Raw genomic sequence first — 23,687 nt, 5'->3', positions numbered from 1 at the left:
TTCTCACTCTAGATCATCCCAGCATATCACACTATGGGTTAGTATGCACCAACTCACAGACAAAATTAGGTTCCCATGCCTATCAGATATAAAGACAAATTTCAGAATTTATAAAAAACCCCAGAATAGAAACAAAGCAATAAATATGTAAGAATAAAATAGAGAACTATCTAAAATAGAACTGGAAAGGATTTTCTGAACATAAAAAAAAAATGAAAGATAAATGAACTTTTATGACAAAAATATTAAACTTCTATAAATCAAAAAAAGGATAAAAAATCAAGAGGCAAATGATTAACTGAGAGGTGAGAAGAGCTTTTATAGTAAGAAAAAATGAACAAACCAAAAGAAAAAAGTGCAAAGAATAAGACAATCATGGATGAAAGAAAAATAAAAAACCATCTGACTTTATTAATATTAGGAAATGCTTTGATAAAAAATCTTCATAATGTTTATCTGCTCGTGTGGCAAATATTAGTGTGGGCACTCTCATATGCCACGTGTACAGATTAGAACAACCGTTCAGGAAGTACAGTACAGCCAGAGGCTTATAACTGCCCATTCCCTTTGACCTAATAATTTCAATCATAAAAATCTTTCTAAATAAGAGAAGTGCACTTATATCACTGAATATAAAAAAAAAAACCTCAGCTTTAAAATGCCTTAAATAACTCTGTGCTGATTATAAGTAAATTTTTTAAAAAGATAACTTTAGACTTGGTAAACTAAACAAACATAACTAGTATCAGCTAAGTAAATAAGGTTAAAACAAATTTTTAAATAAAATTAAATTTGACTATGCTCTGTCCTCCAATATAAAGGACACATTTCTCTGATGTTTCGCTACCTCAATCAATGTAAGAGAAAAAGTTCAAGTTTAAGTGAGCTTAATGAATTTCAACATGCTTTCCCTGATACAAAGTAAGTTGGTTCTTCTGCCACCATAAAAAATTTCACTATAACCCAGTGTCTGAACTGCAGCCATCCCACTCCTCTCCAGAGTGTTTGAAGTGGCGCCCCAGCAGTCTCAAAACTGAAATACAAACTGCAGCTCTGTATACATGCCAGCATAGGGACTTAGAGCAGTAGGGACTTACTGCTCTTACACCTTTCCTCTATGAACAGAGTAACAAAGATTCTCTCCTTGCCCTAGCTCAAGACAAGCTCCTCTGAGCCCTCTTCTTAAACAGGCCTCCACTTGGTGCACAAAAACTACAAATTCTCAGCACAAATAATTAAGAGATGTGAATAAATACTAGCAGAGTTTCTACCAGCTCTAGGCTGTTAATCCTCATGATGACCCTAGCCCCCATTCAAACCGCCTACTGCAGAAAGCTCAGGACTGCCAAAGAAGTGTCTGCTTGTTCCAGCCCACACCCATGATAGGCCCAAATATCCTTTATTAGAGCTTTACTGCAAAGGGCTTTATGGCGAGGGTGAATTCCTCCTCTGTCCTAAGATGAATTTGTACCTCCTACAATTCAAATGTTTTTCTCAAGGACTCAGCAGCTACTGCTTTGACATGTTGTCATCAGGAAGGCCAGGGCCTCTGTCTCCCTATCCCTGTGGGAGGACAAAATTCTAACTATGTGACTGAACTGCATTTATACCAATCAACCCTTTCTGCGGTTTCACTTTTCTGAGTCATCCCAATTCCACCTGCCCCTCTCTCCTCCCTTGTTCTCCCTTTGAAATGTCCAGTAGGTTCTGTACAAAGTGGAACCCTCCTCCTTACTGCAATAGTTGAGTACTGATTAAAATCTGCCTCAAGGGGGGAACAACCTAAGACAGGCATGATCACAGGGAGGACCCAGGGAAGGACTTGGGGGGCTACAGCAAAAGAGGGTGATGGACCCTCGCCCCACGGTTTTGACATAGCCAGAGTCCTCATTGTGTCTGCAAAAAGTCTAATCTCTTGGCTGCCGTACTTCCCCTGCCTGCCTAAATCTGAAACAATGCCTTCAGCCTGAAACAGTGCTGGTGGTAGGTGGCGCCCTGTACTGGAAAGGGCAGGTTCCCCAAGAAAGAATATGTGAAATCCTGTGAAGCCTGCTTTGTTTAGAATGCTCTCTATTAAATGATGAGGATCCAAGCAGGAAATGAGTTTGTTCCCCAAAGTTTTGTAGCCCCTTAGCTAACAGACCCTGACTCAGAATAAGCCCTCCTAGTTCTCTGTATGCTATCTGTTGTTTGATCCTTACTGCCAGACAATGATTAATGAGCTTTACCTGTATTCCTGTGCAAAATGAACCCAATAAAAGCCCACTGCGGAAAAGGCTCTAGGCCCTTCTTTGAGAGATCGGCCACTTTTCCTCCCCAAGCAGATCATATCTTTGTAGACTTATTCTTATCTCTGCAGGGAGAGTCCTCCCTCCCCCAGTTTGAGAAACAGGGTTCCATATAAGTTAATTCAGGAACTGCTGCGGGTGTAAGAGCAAGGGCATGTGACTATATGCATGCATGTGCTTATGTGTCCAATGTTGCTCTATTTCATATATAGTCAGATTCCACTGTAAGATTTTATCTGAACTTATTCAAACCTTTGGCTGTTGATAGTGGAAAGCACTGAAAAACATAGATGAATAAAACAGTCTCTACTTTCAAGCTGCTTATGAATTCCATTGTCTGTGATTCACAGTTTTATAAATGTCATATTCAATTCCTGTAACAAACGATCCCTACTGTGACCATGCCATGTTCCTGCATCCTAAAATTACCCTGGAATATCACAGCCCCACAAGTATTTCCTCTGGTTCCAGTTACCTCCTCCATATTGTAACCTGCCTCTGAGGATTTTATCCTGTCTGTTATTCATTCATACCACCAATGTTTTTAAGTGTCTTGCCAGAAACTGCACTGGCATTCTACAGGCACGTTAGATCCAAGTGCTGTTCTCCATCTATTTTACTCCCTTTCAGAACATTCCTGTCCAACTTCATCCCTAAAAACCTATTCTCTGTAAAGAGGCATGGAACACACACAGTGCAGAACACCCCTGCACTGGAACCCTCAGTACACACAGACTCTGCTCATGCAAGTAACAATTAACTATCGAACATATTCTGAATGTAACACCTCAAAAACACAATACCTTTTAATTAAGGTATTTGTACCCCTAGACCAGTGAGTAAATTCTCATTTGACAATGGGGACAGATAAATATAAAAACACTAGTTGTCATGTTTTTGTTGGTTTGCTTCGTTTTAAAAATAAATCCCACAACACCCTCCAAACTGAACTAAAGCTCATTCAAGTGATTCCTAACTAAAACCTAAGTGCTAAGCTGAGGCTGAATGAAAGGCAGACAAGACTTTGATCAATTAAAAGTGTATTTTTAAATTCTGTAACGTTGTCTATTAGTCATATTAATTTTCTACTACTTCTAATCAAAATTAAGCACCTAGGAATCAGAAACACTGTGCTATAGTCATAACTCTACAAGTACTTGTACTCTTGAGCAAGTCATGAATGACCAGCATCATTTTGTAAATCTGTAGATGGAGAAGACTACAGTAAATATTTCCCATTTCATAGAACACTATAATTACAGACAATAACTGACATTTTCACTGATAAATACATAACTATACTTTTATTTTTGGATTTCAGGATACTTTCAAAGTGTTTCAAAGAAATTTTAAAAACAAAGGTTAGAACAAAAAACTTACACTTTCTGTTGTGTATTAACAGAGCCTGTTTCAGATCTATTGTTGCTCTTCCTAATAAAGCATCTGCTTTCAAAGTGTGATGACTCCAAACACGAAATTCCAATGTGGTCTGTGGGGTCACATTTCTGTAAGGGTGAAATTATAATGAAAATATAGAACAATATACCATTATTCTAATTGCTAATTCCTATTGGTTCGTTTACTTCAATTATTTTTTAAAGTCATGATTCAGTTTATTTGAGGAAAAATGTTGTATGTAAACTATTTGAGTCATTAGGATTTTAATAGCTAGGTAAGAATTTTTGTAGTTAGTGAACCAAAACACCAGCAATACATCAATGATATGAGATTTCATAATACTTATTTCCATTTGAAAAAATTTCAAAAGCTTTAAGACAATTGAAGGCATTGATTACAATACACAAATTTATAACACTACATTTCAGAAATACCAAAATTAAGAATAATTGATTTTCTGTCCTATTTATTTTTATAAGACAGGAAGAGAAAATATGGCTACCTGGAAATAATTTACTTTATAAAGCAAAAGCAAGGATTATTATGCCTCCTCTGTCAAGGAAATGAAATTAATTGACAATTTTTTTATACTTTTAAATCAGAAATGTCAAACTCATCTGGGGGCCACATCAGCCTCATGGTTGCCTTCAAGGGGCCAAATGTAATTTAAACTCGTTAACAGTTAAGGAGTAGTTACAGTCCTAAAATTATTTCAGCCCTTTGAAGGCAACTGTGAGGCTGATGCAGCCCCTGGTGAAAATGAGTTTGACCCCCCTAATTTAAATGGTCTATTTGTAATGGTAAATGGCAGTCATTACCATGAAGTTTTCCTATAAAATAATAATTTTAAAAAATTACAAGAAGCATACTTCCTTCTGAAGATTTTTCATTCTTTTTATGAAGTACTTACACAGTTAGCTGTTCATCCCATTTTGGATTAGAAGAACTATTGGATTTTGCTGTTTTCTTAATTTCTCCATCTACAACTACTTCTGTATATATTGCTGTTCCAAACCAGTTCTTTTTTCTTTTTAGTTTGGCACTAGAAACTAACAGAAACATGATAATCATGAGTGAATATACGAAGCCAGAAAGCAGTATAATAAATCAATAAAAACTGAACTGTGCAGTTTTTGCAACTCAAACTCTTTTCAAAAAATGAAAATAAAACACTATTACAAAATATAATGCCCGAGAACCATTTGAAATAAAATTCAAAAACATTTTTGATTCCCTGGCTTGTGTGGCTCTGTGGATTGAGTGCCAGCCTATGAAACAAAAGATGCCAGTTTAATTCCCAGGCAGGGTACATGCCTGGTTGCTGTCCAGGTCCCCATTAGGGAACACACACAAGAGGCAACCACACACTGATGTTTCCCTTCTCTCTTTCTTCTCGCTTCCCCTCTCTCCAATGATAAATTTAATAAATCTTTAAAAAAAGAACCCATTTTTTAATGAAAATTAAAAAACTCACAATGTGTTACTGGAATATAATTCACATACCAAACAGTTCACTCGTTTGAACTGTACAACTCAATGGTGCCTGTGCAACCACACCACAGTTGATTTTTAAAAATAGTCACTGCCCGCAAAGGACACCCCACTAACAGTCACCTCCCTCTTTCCTTCCAATACCTCCCAAGTCTCCCTGTCTCAGTTTTGGGGAACTACAGTTGACCCTTCAACAATACAAGTTTAAATTTGGGCATGTCTACTTATCCATATTTTTTTTTCAATAAACACATAAAGTACTGTAAATATATTTTCTCTCCCTTGTGATTTTCTTAACTTTTTTCTCTCTAGCTTACTATTGTAGGAATATAGTACATAATACAAATGACATACAAAATACGTGTTAAAATACTGTAATGAGTAAGGTTCTGGTCTATAGTTGGCTATGAGTAGTTAAGTTTTGGGGGAGTCAAAAGCTATCCTTAGATTTTTCAACTATGCAGATGATCAGTGCTAACAACCCTCAAATTCATTAAGGATTAACTGTAGTAACCTTTTTTCTTATTTTGTTTTCTTTTTTTTATTATTCAAGTACATCTGTCTCTATTTCCCCATGACTACTCCCCCCAACCCAGCCATCACCACCTCTCACCATCAATCCTACCCTTCCTTGGCTTTGTCCATGTTTCCCTTATACATGTTCCTGAAAACCCTTCTCCCTTTCCCTCTTATAATCCCCTCCCACCTACCCCTCTTGTTACTGTCAATTTGTTCTTAATTGCAATGTCTCTGGTTATACTTTGCTTGCTTATTTGTTTTGCTGAGTAGGTTCCACTTATAGTGAGATCACATGGTACTTATATTTCACCACCTGGCTTACTTCACTTAGCACAATGCTTTCCAGACCTATCCATGCTCTCATAAAGGGCAGGAGCTCCTTCTACCTTTCTACTGTATAATATTCCATCATGTAAATGTACCACAGTTTTTGATCCACTAATTTACTAATGCGCTCTTAAGCTGCTTCCAGCACTTGGCTATTGTAAATTGTGCTGCTATGAACATTGGGGTGCACGGGTTCTTTTGAATTGGTGTTTCTGGATTCTTAAGAGTATAGCCCTGGCAGTAAAATTGCTGGGTCAAAAGGCAGTACCATTTTCAGTTTTCTGAAGAAATTCCATACCGTTTTCCATAGTGGCTGCCCCAATCTGCATTCCCACCAACAACAGTGTACTAGGGTTCCCTTTTTTCCACAGTCTCACCAGCACTTGTTTTTGTTGATTTGGTTATGACAGTCATTCTAACTGGTGTGAAGTAGTATCTCACTGTGGTTTTAATTTGCATCTCCCTCATGATTAGTGATGCCGAACATCCTTCCATATGTCTCTGGACCCTCCGTATGTCCTCCTAGAAGTGTCTGTTCAAGTGCTTTGGCCATTTTTAAGTTGGACTGTTTGCCTTCTTGGAGTGGAGGTGTGTGAGTTCATCATATATTTTGGAGATCAAACCCTTGTCCGAGGTATCATTGGCAAATATGTTTTCCCATATAGTTGGTTCCCTTTTCATTCTGCTGATGTCTTCTTTAGCCATGAGGAGCTTTTAATTTAAATGAAATCCCACTTGTTTATTCATTTCTTTATACTCTTTGCTCTAGGGGACATATTGGTGAAACTATCGCTGCATGGAATATCTGAGACCTTCCTACCTATATTTTCCTCTAGGACATTTATGGTATCAAAACTTATATTTAAGTCTTTTATCCACTTTGAATATACTTTTGTGTATGGTGTAAGTTGGTGGTCAACTTTCATTTTTTTGCATGTAGCTGTCCAGATCACCAAACACCATTTGTCGAAGATGTGAAGATGCAATTTTTACTACATTTTATGCTTTTACCTCTTTGGTCAAATGCTAATTGACCATAGGGACATTGGTTTATTTCTGAGCTCTCTAATCCGTTCCATTAATCTAAGTGTCTATTCTCCTGTCAGTACCAGGCTGTGTTCATTACAATGGCCTTGTAATAAAGTTTGATATCAGGTATTGTGTTCACTCCTACTTTATTCTTCCTCTCAAATGCTGCAGCTATTTGGGGTTGATTCCCAAAATTTTTAAAATGTTCGTTTTATATCTGTGAAACATGTCATTGGTATTTTAAAAGGGATCATGTTGAATCTATAAATTGCTTTGGGTAGTGTGGATGTTTTGATGATGTTAATTCTTCCAATCCATGAACATGGTACATGCTTTCACTTGTTTGTGTTTTCCTTAATTTCTTTCTTCAGGGTTGTGTAGTTTTCTAAGTACAGGACTTTTACCTCCTTTGTTAGGTTTTATTCCTAGGTATTCCTTAGGTGTTTCTTGTTGTTATATCAAATGGGATTTTTTTCCTAACTTTTGTTTCTGATATTTCATTGTTGGTGTACAAAAAAGCCTTTGATTGCTCAATATTCACTTTGCATCCTACTGTTTTTCCAAATTCACTTATTAGGTTGAGTAGTTTTTTGTAAAATCTATAGCATTTTCTGTGTACAATATCATGTAATCTGCAAATAATGACAGTTTTCCTTCCTCCTTTGCAATTTGGATAGCTTTTTTTCCTTTTTCTTGTTTGATCACTATGACTAGGAATTCCAATACTATGTTGAATAGAAGTGGTGAAAGCGAACATATTTGTCTTGTTCCTGATCTCTGTGGGAAAGCTTTTAGTTTTTGCCTGTGGAGCATGATGTTGGCTGTATGTCTCTCATATATGGCGTTTATTATTTTGAGGTATGCTCCCTCTATTCCCACTTTGCTGAGTGTTTTTATTTTAAAAAGGCACTGCACCTTATCAAAAGTTTTTTCTGCATCTATTGATGTGATTTCTGTCTTTCCTTTTGTTTATGTGGTGCATTACGGTTATTGATTTGGGAGTATTATACCATTCTTGCATCCCTGGGCTGAATCGCACTTCATCATGGTATATGATCTTTTTAATGTATTGCTGAATGTGGTTTGTCAGTATTTTGCTGAGGATTTAGTGTCTCTGTTTAACAGTGGTATTACCTGTAGGTTTCCTTCTTTGTTGTGTCTATCTGGTTTTGGGATTAGGATAATGCTGGCTTCATAAAAAAAAAAAAAGTTTGAGAGTCTTCCCTTTTCTTGGATTTTTTGGAATAGACTGTGAAGGATAGGACTTAATTCTTCCTTAAATGTTTTTAAAATTCTCAGATGAAACCATCTGATCCAGGGCTTTTGTGTTCCAGGAGTTTTTTGATTACTGCTTTGGGTTTGTCAGCTATTATCAGTGTATTCAGGCTTTCTGCTTCTTCTTTATTCAGTTTTGGAAGATTATACTTTTCTAGAAAATTGTCCATTTCACCTAGGTTTTCAACTTTCTTGTCACATATTCTTCATAGTAATTTCTCACAATTCTTTGTATTTCTGGGCTAGCAGCTGTAATCTCTCCTATTTCATTTCTGATTTTGATGCTTTGGGTCCTGTCTTTTTTCCCTGATGAGTCTGCTTAAATGCTTGTCAATTTTGTTTATCTTTTCCAAGAACCAGCTCCTGGATTCACTGATCCTCAGAATCGTTCTTTTAGTCTCTATGTAATTTGATTATGCTCTGATCTTGGTTATTTCATTCCTTTTACTTGCTCTGGGATGGCTTTGTTGTTGTTGCTTCAGTTCTTGTAGATGTAGGGTTAAGTTGTTTATTTGAAATGTTTCTATTTTTTGTAGGTGGGCCTGTGTAGCTATGAACTTGCCTCGCAGCATTGCCTTTGATGTGTATCATAGATTTTGGACTGTTGTGTGTTCCCTTTCATTTGTTTCCAGGACGTTTTTAATTTCTTCCTTCATCTCATTGTTTATCACTCAAAGTTAAATAACAAGTTATTCAGTCTCCATATATTTGAGTGTTTTTGAATTTTTTCTTTGAGGTTGGTTTCTCGTTTCAGGCCTTTGTGGTCTGAGAAAATGCCTATTACAATATCAATATTCTTGAATCTGTTGAGGCCTGTTTTTTGTCCTATCATGTGGTCTATTTTTTAAAGTGTTTCATGTGCTTTTGAAAACAATGTGTATTTTGCTTCTTTGTGACGAAAGGTTCGATATACAGCAGCTGAGTTCATTTGATCTAGGGCATTATTCAATGATGCAATATCCTCGTTGATATATTGTTCAGAAGATGTATTCATTGTTAACAGTGGGGTGTTAAAATCCCCGAGTGTAAGTGTCTACATCTTTCTTGAAGTTCTTCAAGAATTTCCTTATATATTTGGGTGCTCCTATGTTAAGTGCATATATATTTACAATGTTTATGTCTTGACAGATTCTTCCCTTGGGTATTATGAAGTGTCCTTTTGGGTCTCTTTTTATGGCCCTTGTTTTAAAGTCTATTTTGTCTGATGTAAGTATTGCTACCGTGGCTTTTGTTTCCTGTCCATCTACTTGGAATATTTTTTTCCAGCCCTTCACTTTCAGTCTGTATAAGTCTTTTGTTCTGAAATGAGTCCTTTGTGGTCAGCCTATGTATAAGTCGTTTTCTTATCCATTCAGCTACTCGATATCTTTTGATTGGAGCATTTAATCCATTTTCATTTAAGGTTATTATTGACAGGTATTTATTCATTGCCATTTTACTGCCTTTGTACCTGTATTCCTCTCTCACATTTTTTCTCCCTTTTCTTAAAGCAGTCCCTTTAGCATATCTTGCAGTGCTGGTTTGTTGGAGGTGTATTCTTTCAGCCTCCTTTTGTCTGGGAAACTCCTTTTTTAATTGAGAGCTTTGCTGGATAGCATTCTCTTGGTTGGAGGCCTTTGTTTTTCATTACTTGTAGCATATCTTGCCATTCTTTTCTGGCTTATAATGTTTCTGTTGAGAAGTCAATTGCTAGTCTTACTGTGGCTCCCTTGTATGTTACTTCCAGTTTCTCCATTTGCTGCCTTTAAGATTCTGCCTTGGAATTTTACCATTTTAATTCTGATGTTCCTTGAAGTGCTCTTGATTGGGATTCTGTTTCCTAGATTTGTGTGACTTTTTCTCTCATCAAATTAGGGAAGTTTTCCATCATTACTTTGTCAAACAGGTTATCCCTTGCTCCTCTTCTTCTCCTTCTGGTATCCCTACTATATAGATATTATTACATTTCATATTGTCTTGCAGTTCCCTTAACCCCTCTTTGATCTTTTTGTGTCTTTTTCCTTATCTTGCTTTTTCTGGAAGATTGTTTTCTTCCTTGTCCTCTGGCTTGCTGATTCAATCCTCTGCTTCATTATCCTGTTTGATTCCTTCTACTGTGTTTTTCAGTTCAGAAATTATATTCTTCATGTCTTCTTTGCTCTTGTTGATTATTTCTATTTCCTTTTTCATGCGGTTATAGTGTGCAGTAAATTCCTCACTGTTTCCCTGCAATTTTTGGTAGTTCTCAGTGAGCTCATTCAGCTTCTTTATAACCTTTGTTTGAAGTTAATATCTGATAGCTGCTTTACCTCTACTTTGTTCAGTATTTATTCTGAGGATTCCTCATTTCCTTTCATTTCACGTTTGTCTTCCATTGTTTGTGAGACTCTTGTTTGCTTCTGCTTCTTAAATTGATCTCTTTTGACTCCTTGAGTTTGTAGTGTGAAATTCTATTGTAGGAGACCTGTGAGATTCAGAAGTGCAGTCTCTTTGGTCTCCTGAACTTGATGGTCTTGGGATGCCCCTTATGTTGGCCCTCTCAATGTAAGTTGTTGGGCCAACAGCAACTGTTGATTGTTGTTGGGTCATTCTTTGGTGGGTCCTTCCCTCCAGCTGGTTGACTGAGGGTCATTCCACCCACCACATGTTGTAGGTTGTTGCGCAGGTGCTGCCAGAACAAAACCACTAAGCTTGGGGAACAAACTAATATCTGTAAAAATATCCCCTCCCCCTACAATCTCAGTATCAACTGCAAATTAACCAGTATTAATGAGTGTAAAGAGATAAGACTATTATAAGAAAGGAGGGAAATAAACTATAGTATAAATTCTATTGACTTAATATGCACAATCTTGCTGGACAAGAAATGAATGTTAAAAAACTATTCAGGAAAGAAAATATTGCTAATCATGGAGAAGACCATAACGGGCTTCATCTTGGTAGCCTCTAGTATTTACCACTGCTTTTTCTTTCTGGGTCTGCCTCTAGTGATGTCAGATGTTGACCCCATTAGATCTTAGGCAAGCTGCTGAGACTGTCAGGGATCTACTGTCTTTGGCTGTCTCCTTCAGTTGTTCAACTAGTCATCTGCACTCAGCAGTCAGGCATAAGTCCCACATGGAGTGGCAGAATCCCTCCTGGGATTGGGACTATCATTTTCCCTCAGGGTGCTGCTGCCTGGAAGGGAGTAGTCTACTGAAGCACAATGCCTGCTACTGTATGGGGGATGACTCAGCACTGGGATCCCAGTGTCTCTCAGCTCTCTCCCCAAAGCTCCTATGCTCAGTCTTTCCTCAGGCATCTCTATTCCACTCTGCCCCACCTTTTCCAAAGCCCTGGGTAAGTGGCGGCAAATGAAAATTTGTGCGTTGGTCCTTTAAACGGCTTTTTGTGTCTCTAGCCCTCCATCTCTGGCAGAGAGCAACCCCACTGCTTTTCATTGTTCATTGACATCCATGTACTTTTTGGGTTCTGGTGCTCTAGGCTGGGGATCCTAGCTTACAGTTTAGACCCCATTCTTCTCAGGGGGATCCTACCAGCCACTTTATTATCCCTATGGCACCACCACCTGTGAGCATCCAGCCAGTCCTCTCGAGTGTCCACCACACTCCTTACCAGTTAGTGCTGAAGCTGACTATTCTATCTGTCCAAGGTTATAAAACTTCTCTCTCGTTATTCAGTTGTTTGTTCTGAGTGATTTCTCCACAATATAGTTGTAATTCTGGATTTAACCTTTTTAAAAATAATTTAGTTTCAATTACAGTTGACATACAATATTATATTAGTTTCAGGTGTATGACATAGTGATTACATATTTATATAACTTACAAAGTGATCACCCATCCAAACCATACAGACTTATTACAATATTATTGACTATATTCCCTATATACTATATTCTATATTGCCAGGAATGTTTTTATAACTAGCAATTTGCACATCTTAATCCCTTCCCCTTTTTCACCCAGTCTCTAATGATCCTGCCTTCTGTCAACAATCAAAATGTTCTCTGTATGTATGAGTTTGTTTCTATTTTGCTTGTTCATTTGTTTTAAAGATTCCACATATCAGTGAAATCACACGACTTTTGTCTTTCTCTGACCCCTTGTACTTAGTATGATACTCTCTAGAACTATTCATGTTATTGCAGATGGCAAGATTTCATTCCCTTTTATAGCTGAGTCTTATTCCATTGTATATATGTACAACCATTGGACACTTCGATTATTTCCATATCTTGGCTATTGTAAATGTTTCAATGAACACAGAAGTACATATATCTTTTTGAATTAGTTTTTGGATTTCTTCTGGTAAGTACCCTGAAGTGCACTTGATGGGTCCTTCTTTGTCTCATGTTATAACTTTGTTTTAAAGTCTATTTTGTTTGACATATATATTACCACCCAGTTTTTTTTCAATTTCCAAATGAAATACCCTTTTCCATCTCTTTCAGTCTATCCTTTAAGCTATCTTTTGATCTGAAGTGGGTCTCTTTGTAGGCAGTATATGTGTGGGTCTTGTTTTCTTATCCATTCAGCCACCCTATGTCTTCTGACTGCAGCATTTAACCTATTTACATTTAAAGCAATTATTGATTGGTATGTCATTATTACCATTTTATTACTGATATTCCTATTCTTCTTCCCTCTCCTCCTCCTCTAACAATACTGGTTTGGAGGTGGTGATCTTCTTCAGCTTTTCTTATCTCAGAAGCTATCTATTTCTCTTATGAGTCTAAATGATAGCTTTCCCAGGTAGAGAAATCTTGGTTATAAGCCCTTGCTTTTTATCACTTTGACAGTTCTGTGCCATTTCCTTCTGGCCTGCAAAGTTTCTGTTGAGAAATCAGCTGCCAGTCTATGGGAACTGTTTCTCTTGCTGCTTTTAAGATTCTATGGCTTTAACCTTTGCCATTTTAACTATGCTGTGTTTTGTTGTGGGCATCTTTAGGTTCATCTCATTTGAGACTCTCTATACTCCCTGGACATGTATGTTTATTTCCTTTACCAGGTTAGGGAAGTTTTCAGGCATTATTTCTTCAAGTAGGTTCTCAATCCCTTGCTCTCTCTTTTTGTTCTCATACCCCTATGATGAAAATGTTGTTACACTTGGTGTTGTCCCAGAGGTTCCTTGAACTCTCCTCATTTTTTTTTAATTCCTTTTTTCACTGTTTTGATTGGGTGTTTTCTGCCCTCTTGATATCAGCACAGAGCAAGGATTTGTGTTTTGCTTTGTAAGACAAAAGCATATTCTAGCTCTTCACTGAAAACTAGAAATTACTAACCTCATGATAATGAGTGCCATGGGCATTACACAGCATCTGCTTCTCACAGTACCTGACTCCCACCCTCCTGAGGCAAATCTTATTTTTAATAGTCTAGGTACAGAGATTATACACACTATTCCACACCCTGCCCTTTCACTCAACAATATTATCTTAGAACTTGGCTCCTACTGCTATACATTATCATTTCATTAATTTCATTGTCTACCTAGAATTCCACTACCAGTATTTTGCTATTACAATCTGTGTGTGTGTATATACACATTTATATATAATTTATAAATATATTTATATAATATTAAAAACTCTATATATACATGTATAACATATATTACTCGAAGGAAATTACCATACAGATACTCATATTGTTCATAGACAAATATAAACAATACTTAACTATATAAGTTATATATTGTAATTATGAAAGTGATACTTTATAAATTATAAACTACTGTTTATACAAACAATATCAATATCTGCAAAAAAATTTCTAGAAGTAAAATTGCTAGCATAATGACCACTCCTCCTTGAACCATGTATTCCAACTAACAAGAACGAATGATCTGAAGTCCCCAGTTAAAAGCAAGACTCTTTCATGCTCTTGTAAATGCTGTTCCCTCTTCCTCTAACGCTCTCTGCTGCCACTCTAATTAGATATGAGTTCCTGTTATTCCTGCAGGAATTCAAGTGTTACCCTCTGTGAATCTTTCTCTTACACATTCTGTATATTCATAGGCCACCTGCAATACCCAAGCAGACCTAAGACACCTTCTTCTAGGTTCTCACTGCATCCAGTTAATGATCACTCTGCACGGTAACTGTCCACACAAAACAAACCTATCCCACCACTATATATTCCTGGAGAACTAGGGCCTCTCTTTTCATATATGTAATTCCACCTAACAATATTTCACCAACAACTGAATGGATAATATTAGCCCAATGATATAATGTATAGCTAAATGGATGAAAGAAGGGAAGAAGGAAAGAAGGCCTTCAGCTTCCTTCTCCATCCTAACAATCATTTAACGACCAACTTAATGACGCTAATTCCAGTATCCAAATTCTTCTATCAAAGAGGACAGATATATCTTCTCCACACCCAGCACAGGTTCTATATATACTTTATTTTTACTGAATAAATAAAATATCTTTAGAGGGTATCTATCATTGAGGCATGCTGCAACAAATACTCTACAGTATGAATCTAAAAGAGAGCTTCATCTGAGAACCACTATTTTAAGTTATGAAAATAACTTACCAGTTACCTGCAACTGTAACCTTCCACTATGGTTATTACCAGTATCAGACCTTGGTGAAGCAGTGGCCATGTCCCACAATTCAGCTTAAACCTATAAAAAATTTCAATTTATTCATGTGTTAAACAAGAGATTGTAATTTTCAATATGATTAAAACTAGTTAAATTAAGAAACCACATTTGATACAATATTTTCAACCCATCACATGCCGATATATTGAGCTATCCACCATTTGAAATTAAGACTCAGTACTATAAGTATTACTAAGCATTACAGACAAATATGGCCAATAAACCATATCTGAGTCAATGTGAACAAAGTATACCTGGTGATGTGTCGATTTATCTATGTATCACATATTATAATGTTTATGTATATAGGAGGAGGGACCCCAAAAACCCTAAGAATTATTTTCTGGAGGGCAGGCCACTTGTAGTATAGGCTTCCCCTGCTAAGTGAATATTCTAGGAACCCATCTGTATCAGTGTACCAGCTGGTGGTGTTGTGAGAGGTTACATTTGGCTTCAGTGAATTTTTTTTTAAGACTCTTTCAACACATTTATTTGCCTGTTTCATGATGGGTGATTTATAAATGTACCTACCCGCATCGTGCTAAATGTTTGACAGTTTTGGACCAAAACTGGCATGACCCCATATCCCACCCTCCCTATTCACCAACTCTTACCCCCAGAAACACATTTTTAGTTTCCACAATGAAAAGTCCTCAAAGGGAAACATTTTGCTGATGTGGAAAAGGTGAAACAAAAAAACAACAGAAGCACTAAAAGGCATCAAAACTGACAAGTTCGAAAACTGTTTTGAGCAGTGGACAAAATGTCTCAACAGGTGTACTGCATCAAATGGAGGGTACTTTGAAGGTGACTGAAGTTCAAACATGTAAGAATAAATTCACAATTTTTTATAAATAAATTCCAGTTTTTTGGGGGGGTCTCTCTTTGAATGTATTATCTGAGCTACCCGAGTAGCTTGCCCCTTTACCCTTTAATATTTAGTGTGTATTTCCTAAAAATAAAAATATTATCTTAAATAATGACACTACAATGATCAAATTCAGGAACGTAATTAGTATATTACTATTACTTAATATATGTTCTACTTCATCAACTGTCCTCACAAAAGCCCTTTATTATTAATTTTATTTTTATTTATTTATTTATTTTTTAATGTTTTATTTATTTATTTTTCGAGAGAGGGGAAGGGAAGGAGAAAGAGTGGGAGAGAAATATCAATGTATGGTTGCCTCTTATGTGTTCCCTAGTAGGAACTGGCCTGCAACCCAGGCATGTGCCCTGACTGGGAATCGAACCGCAATACTCTGGTTCACAGGCCCGCGCTCAATCCACTGAGCTATGCCAGCCAGGGCTATTAATTTTATTTTTAAATGAAGAAATCGGATCAAGTTTCTTGATGCCATTTCTTTCTTTTTTTAAGATTTTATTTATTTTTTAGAGAAAGGGGAAAGGAGAAAGAGAAGGAGAGAAACATCAGTGTATGGTTGCCTCTCACATTGTGGTCCCCTACTGGGGACCTGGCCTATAACCCAGCAATGTGCGCTGACTGGGAATTGAACTGGTGACCCTCTGGTTTGCAGGCCAGCACTCAATTCACTGAGCTACACCAACCAGGCCTTCATCACTACTTTTAAATATAGGGTCTAGTTAGGGTCTAAATGCTACATCAATTGCATGTCCCCAGTAAATTTAGCATGTTTCTTTTTATTTTCAAGATATTTTTTCAAGTTCTATTTCATTCCTCCACCCCAACTTTCACTTTTAGAATAAAATACAAAACAAAGCTACTTACTTCATCTTTCTTCTGCATGACAAATACTTTAAGGCTAAACTTCCATCTACCCTTAACCTACTGGTAAAGTGGAACATTCTAGTCAAGATCAAGAAATATTAATATTAATATCTGTCTTATTATTCCCTGCTTTTAGTGTTTTCTATTTAGAGCCTTCTCCAAATTTAGGGAGCCAATACTCTAAAAGGTACATTATACCTTTTTCACTTATTCATGATTGCCCATATTATATATCTATGTGTGTACATGAGCATGTGTTTGTGTGTGTGAAAAGACAACAGAGACAGCTACTCACTATTTGAGTAACTGAGTTAATTAATATGTAGTCTAGTCACAGGTTCTGGAACTTCATTCAGGCCCACTCATCCTGCAGATTAGCAAATGGGCTCCAGGATGCCATCTATATGCAGGTATACCAGTTGCCTTCTTCACATAAGCAAACCAAGGGAAATGGTAGCTCTGGAAAATCAATGAACATGAAGAAAAGCAATGGACATTGAGGGGTTTTAATCTGTAGTAATCTGATATATGCACGGTCTGGCAAAAGTAACGCTTGCTTGAGTGTGGGTGGTAGAGTAATATGGAAATAATAAATAATCGTTTCAATTTGAACATTTCACCTAAAATGTCATATAGTGTGCTTGAGTATGACATTGTTATGTTATGAAATGACATGCTAATGATTTTATAATAAGAGGTTTTGAAATAAAAAAGGGGTATTACTTGTGTCAGATCTTGCAGATATTTTGAAAGGTCTTCCTACAGATCCTGGATAAATGAAAATCAATGTACTTTTCAAACAGTTATGTTCTCAAGAAATTATTAAGAATACTTTTAGCCATATAATGGTAGCCAAAAGAAAAAAAATCTAAAAAAATGAGTTGATAGAGCAGAGGAAATAGGGAGCAATAAGCAAAAACAAATTGATTTAAGTGTTGTCCTGGATGTGCATGCTGGTAGTAGCACTGGGATCAGGAGACAGAGCACTAGGCCTGCTGCAGGGTGAGGGCTCAGGTCAGCAGGAACTCTACCACATAGCAGAAACATAGATGCATGCTCAGAAAAGCATCCCAGAGGAGAGGGAAGATGGCCATGGAGTAGGAAGGAGCGGATTCCATTTTCCCATACACATGGGAGAGAATCCTGGCCTACCTATGGAAGAACAGTGCAAACAGCCAACAGTTCCCCAGCATATATGAAAATAAGAGACCAGAAATTGTAATGAACGTGAAAAAAACAGATGGTAAGGAGACAGCTGCAGGTCAATTGGGTCTCAGGGACCTGAGCAAAGACAAGAGCAGCAGCGGCCTTGGCCAGTGCAGAGTGGCCTCAGCCGGCAACCAGCACCCAGCACCCAGTGCATCTGCCAGTGACTCCTCGAGAGCCCAAGCACCCGGCAGATCTACGGCAGACTCTTTGGGAGCCTTGGGCCTGCCACAGGGTCCTTGGGAGAGAGCTGGGTCATCAGCTCCCTCCCTCCCAGTCTAAGCAAGGCTGGGCAACACTGGGCAGAGACCTTTCTGCTTGAGTTTACAGAGAGGGTAATAAGGACAAAGGGCTGTATTCAACCACAGAGTCTGTGGTCGCCAGCCTGGGAGAATTGAGAGGCGCATTGTTGGGCTCTGACTCTGATAGTCACCTGTCTGGCTGGGAGATTAGAATGTGCTAAGAGGCAGGCTTTCTTGAGAAATTTTTTGGAAAGTAAACTGAAGGATTCTTCTGTGACAGCCACTTGTCCTGCTCCCCACCCAGCCTGGCAGCAATCCAGAGGATGGACGGTGGCCCTTGAGTTCCCCCACAGAACCGGAAGGACCGTGCCAGATCCTGTGGGACCTGGACAGCCTGGCTGGCACTCGTGGCCACACCCTAGGACACAGTGAGGACCCCAGGAGTAAGTGTCTGAATAGAACCTAGACCCCAGTTTTGGGGCACTGGGGAGAGGTGCCAGGTTAGCTCTTCCGAGAGTGCTCTCAAAAACCCCACAGGAATCACCCCTCAGCACTGCAGAAAATAAAACCAGTTTGGCCAGTTTGAAACCACCAAGAAATGTTTTGTTTTGTTTTGTTTTTAAGTCATCTTGTATCTTTTAAATTTTCTTATTGTTTTATCTTTCAATACTTTTTCCCTCTCCTTTCCTTTTTACCTGTTTTATTCCTTCTTCCTTCCTTTCTAAACTTATCGCTTTTCCCTCCCTTTTCCTACGTTTTTTATTGTTTTTTTTGTTTTGTTTTTCTTTTACCCACAAGGGACACAAACAATTTGGAACTGGGAAAAGACCAGCGTTGGACCCAAAGACAGGACATCCCAACACTAGAGACAAAGAGACAAATTTCACTATGTTATAGCAGAGAAGCCACAAGTTGCTGTTTATTTGTATTATTATTTTTTCATTACTGTCATTTCTTTTATATTTGAATAGTATCTTCATATTCCTCCTCTTTCAGTATAGGCTTCTTTGCCTTGTGTGGTTATATTGTATCATTTGACAGTTTTCCCCTGTTCTCTCCTCCACAGTGTATTGCCAATTTTTACACTTCACGCCACTTGTTTTTGTTTAGCACACTACCCAAAGCTCTATACCCACTATTCATGTTATCCTAACCACAGAGTCTGTCATATGATTCTTGCTCTAATATTATTGTAAATAATACCTGTTCTATAATAACTATAAATACTTCACAAAACATCTCACAGATCTTAGCCCACTTCACAGTTTCCTGAACTCTATTACTGTAGTGATTAACTCTACTTGCTCACTTACTAAACCTATTTACTATCCGTTATTCTCACCTTGCCTCAGGATCTGACCTCCCGAAAACTCGCAGCTTTCTATATTTGACTCACAAGACTTCCCTCCCCAACAAGAGACTTATCTTTTCTCCATCCTTTCTTAAAAGTGGCAAGTTAGGTTGAAGATTATGGTTAACACTATATATAGCCTAAAGATCTTCTATGTCTTCCCTACCGGCTGTGACTGCACATACCAAAAAATACTCTTCTGCTGTCATAAACCATTTTTTTACCTCCCTTCCCACTGATAAGATTAAAAAAAAAAAAAAAGGAGTAGGCGGAAGTGGAGAACACCAGGATATCCGAAGGAGAACACCAGGATATCCGAAGGAGACTGCACCACTGAATTTCACAGGTATACTACCACAGAAGTTCAAACCATAAACCCAGGGAGTCAGAACAGATCACTTTAAGAAGCTGAGGCTAACAGGAAGATAAACAATGGGAAGACAAAGAAACAATTCCCAAATGAAAGAAAAGGAGGAAACCTTAGAAACAATGTTAGATGAAATAGAAGCAAATCAACTATCAGATACTGAATTCAAAGCCCTGGTTATCAGGAAGTTCAAAGAGCTCACAGTGAGCTACCAAAAACTACAGGGGAGCTACAATGAACTTACCACAAACTGTATCAACATGAAAAAGGAAATAGAAACTATCAGCAAAGACCAAGACGAAATGAAAAATACAATTTCGGAACTGAAGAACACAGTGGAAGGAATCAAAAGCAGAATTGATGATGCTGAAGGTTGGATTAGCAAGGTGCGGGACAAAGTAGAAAAAACTCTCAGAAAAAACAAGAAAAGGAAAGGAGGATTAGAAAGAATGAAGAGGGATTAAGAGGAATGCAAGACAATATGAAACGTAATAATATCTGAATGATAGGGATACCAGAAGAACAAGAACAACAAAAAGGGATAGGAAAACTATTTGAAAAAGGAATGATGGAAAACTTCCCTAATTTCATAAGAGAAAAAGTCAAACAAATCCAGGAATCACAGAGAGTCCCAATCAAGAGGAACCTAAACAGGCCCACTTCAAGACACGTCATCAGTAAAATGGCAAAATTCCAAGACAAAGAGAGACTCTAAAAGGCAGCAGGATGGACGGGGGGGAGAAGTAACATACAAGGGAGCCCGAATAAAGTCAGGTGGTGACTTCTCAATGGAAACACTCCAAGCAAGAAGAAAATGGCAAGAAATATTCCAAGTAATGAGAACCAGAGGCCTACAACCAAGGCTACTTTACCCGGCAAGGCTCTCCATCATGATAGAAGGTCAAATAAAGAGTTTCCAAGACAAAAGAAGTCTAAAAGAATACACCACCACCAAACCAGCTCTGCAAGAAATGCTAAAAGGACTGCTTTAAAGAAAGGAAGGAAAAGAGAGAGACAGAGAGGAACACAGGTACAAAAATGGCAATGAATAAGCACCTATCAATTATAACATTAAATGTAAATAGATTAAATGCTCCAATCAAAAGACATAGAATGGCGGAATAGATAAGAAAGCATGACCCACACATATGCTGCCTACAAGAGACCTGACTAAAAAAAAAGACCTACACAACTAAAAATGAAGGGCTAGAAACAAATACTCCAGGCAAACAAACAAGAAAAAAAAGCTGGGGTAGCAATACTCATACCAGACAAAATAGACTTCAAGAAAAGGGCCATAAAGAGAGTCCCAGAAAGTCACTTCATAATACTCAAGGGAAGAATCCACCAAGAAGACATTAACATTGTAAATATATATGCACTAAACATAAGAGCACCCAAATATATAAAGAAAATCTTAGAGGACTTCAAGAAACATATTTGCAGCAACACAATTATAGTAGGGGATTTTAACACCCCACTGTCAAAAATGGACGGATAGTCCAAACAAAATATCAATGAAGATATTGTGGAATTGAACAACACCCAAGATGAAATGGAGTTAACTGATATATATATAGAGAGCCCTTCATCCCAAAGAAGCTAAATACACATTCTTTTCAAATGCACATGGAATATTCTCAAAGACAGACCACATAATAGGACACAAAACGAGCCTCAACAAATTCAAGAAAATTGAAATCATATTAAGCATTTTCTCTGGCCACAAGGGACTGAAACTGGAAACCAAACCCAAAGAAAAACCCCAAATCACCCCAAATTCACGGAGATTGAATGGCATGCTATTAAACAATTAAAGGGTCATGAATGAAATTAGGGAAAAAATCAAAAAGTTTCTAGAAACAAATAAAAATGAACTTATGAAAACCCCAAACTTATGGAACACAGTGAAGGCAGCCCTGAGAGGGAAGTTCATAGCAATACGGGTCTCCCTAAAAAAGATAGAAACATTTCAAACAAACAGCCTAACCCTACACCTACAAGAACATGAGGAACAACTACAAAGACAGCCCAGAGCAAGTAGGAGGAAGGAAATAAGCAAGATCAGAGCAGAATTAAGTGATATAGGATCAATGAATAAGGATCAATGAATCCAGGAGCTGGATTTTTTGAAAAGATAAACAAAATCTACAAGCCTTTAAGTATGCTCATCAAGAAGAGGAGAGAGAGGACTCAAACATAATCAGAAATAAAAGAGAAGAGATTACAAATGACACCATAGAAATAAAAGGAATTATAAGAAATTACTATGAAGAAACCTATGCCAAGAAATGTGAAAACCTAGGGGAAATGAACAATTTTCTAGAAAAATATAATCTCCCAAAACTCAGTGAAGAAGAAGCAGAAAGCCTGAACAGACCAATAACAGAAGATGAAATTGAAGCAGTAATCAAAAAACTCCCATCACACAAAAGCCCTGGACTAGATGGTTTCACAGGAGAATTCTACAAAGCACTTAAGGAAAAGCTAACCCCTATTCTTCACAGACTATTCCAAAAAATCCAAAAAGATGGAAGACTCCCAAACTCTTTTTATGGAGCCAGCATCATCCTAATTCCAAAACCAGATACAGACACAACAAAGAAAGAAAACTTTAGGCCAATATCGCTGATGAACATAGACGTTAAAATCCTTAACAAAATATTGGCAAATCGCATCCAACAACACATTAAAAACATCATACACCATGACCAAGTGGGTTCAATCCCAGGGATGCAAGAAAGGTTCAATATTCGCAAATCAGTAAATGTAATACATCACACGAACAAAAGCAAAGACAAAAATCACATGATCATATCAATAGATACGCAAAACCTTTGGATACAGTACAGCACCCATTTATGATAAAAACACTCAGCAAAGTGGGAATAGAGAGAGCATTCCTCAATATAATAAAGACCATATATGAGAGACTTACAGCCAACATATTACTCAATGGGCAAAAAATAAAGCTTTTCCACTAAGATCAGGAACAAGACAAGGTTGTCTACTTTCACCACTTCTGTTCAGTATAGTATTGGAAATTTTAGCCACAGTGATCAGACAAGAAAAGGAAATAAAAGGTATCCAAATAGGAAAGGAGGAAGCAAAACTGTCACTGTTTGCAGATGACATGATAGTGTACATGGAAAATCCTATAGACTCTACCCCAAAACTGCTCCACCTAATAAATGAATTTGGCGAAACAGCAGGATACAATGTGAATATCCAGAAATCAAAGGCAATTTTGTACACCAACAATGGAAACAGCAGAAACAGAAATCAAGAAAAAAAAACACCCATTCAATATAGCAAAGAGAAAAATAAAATATCTGGGATTAAACCTAACCAAGGAGGTAAAAGACCTGTATACAGAAAACTACAGAACACTGAAAAAGGAAATCAAAGAAAACACAAAGGGACTTCCGCCAAGATGGAGGCAAAGGTGGAAGCACTGCACCTTCTCACAAAACCAAGTTTTAAAACAACAAATTTTTAGGAACAAAAACACAGCCAAACCACAGAAAATTGAACTACATGAAAGTCTGAAAACAACAAACCCTTCAGCCAAACCGGTAAGAGGGGCAGAGCCCCCAGCAGAGGAGGGTCAGGCAGGAAAGATCCACCAGGCCAACCTGGGTGCTCGACCCAGGTGTGCGACCCAGTTGCACAACCCAGGTGCGCCAGCAGCCATGGGTGGATCCCAGGTGTGGAGAAGCAGGTGGACCCACTGAGGGCGTAAGGTGTTGGGCCCACTGAGGATGCAAGGCATTGGACCCACTGAGGGCAGACTGTGGTCACACGGTTATGCGCACATTTGCACGCAGATAAACCAGTGAAGGATCGA

At 37.7% G+C, this 23,687-nt stretch overlaps 1 protein-coding gene across 17 annotated transcripts in view; it reads right to left on the bottom strand.

Moving 5' to 3' along the window:
* Positions 1 to 23,687, bottom strand: part of WWP1 (WW domain containing E3 ubiquitin protein ligase 1) — a 141,336-nt gene that overhangs the window by 83,358 nt on the left and 34,291 nt on the right. For 16 of the 17 annotated variants that reach the window (XR_008390808.1, XM_037141390.2, XM_037141391.2 and 13 more), the window contains 3 exons: positions 14,852 to 14,942; positions 4,597 to 4,735; positions 3,669 to 3,793 (listed from right to left, as the gene is read on the bottom strand). Coding sequence is in view for 16 of the 17 variants with exons in the window: in XM_037141390.2 (XP_036997285.2) it covers positions 3,669 to 3,793; positions 4,597 to 4,735; positions 14,852 to 14,921 (334 nt within the window). In the remaining variant the exon portion in view is untranslated. Of the gene's footprint in view, positions 1 to 3,668; positions 3,794 to 4,596; positions 4,736 to 14,851; positions 14,943 to 16,969; positions 17,134 to 23,687 lie in introns of all 17 variants that reach the window. The other variant, XM_053661159.1, reaches the window with a different exon arrangement.

This window comes from Artibeus jamaicensis, unplaced genomic scaffold (genome assembly GCF_021234435.1).
Source record: "Artibeus jamaicensis isolate MK-2021 breed Jamaican fruit bat unplaced genomic scaffold, CSHL_Jam_final scaffold_916, whole genome shotgun sequence".
Taxonomy (NCBI): Eukaryota; Metazoa; Chordata; class Mammalia; order Chiroptera; family Phyllostomidae; genus Artibeus; species Artibeus jamaicensis.
The sequence above is the reverse complement of the archived record's forward strand: the minus strand, read 5'-3'. Positions and strand labels throughout refer to the sequence as shown.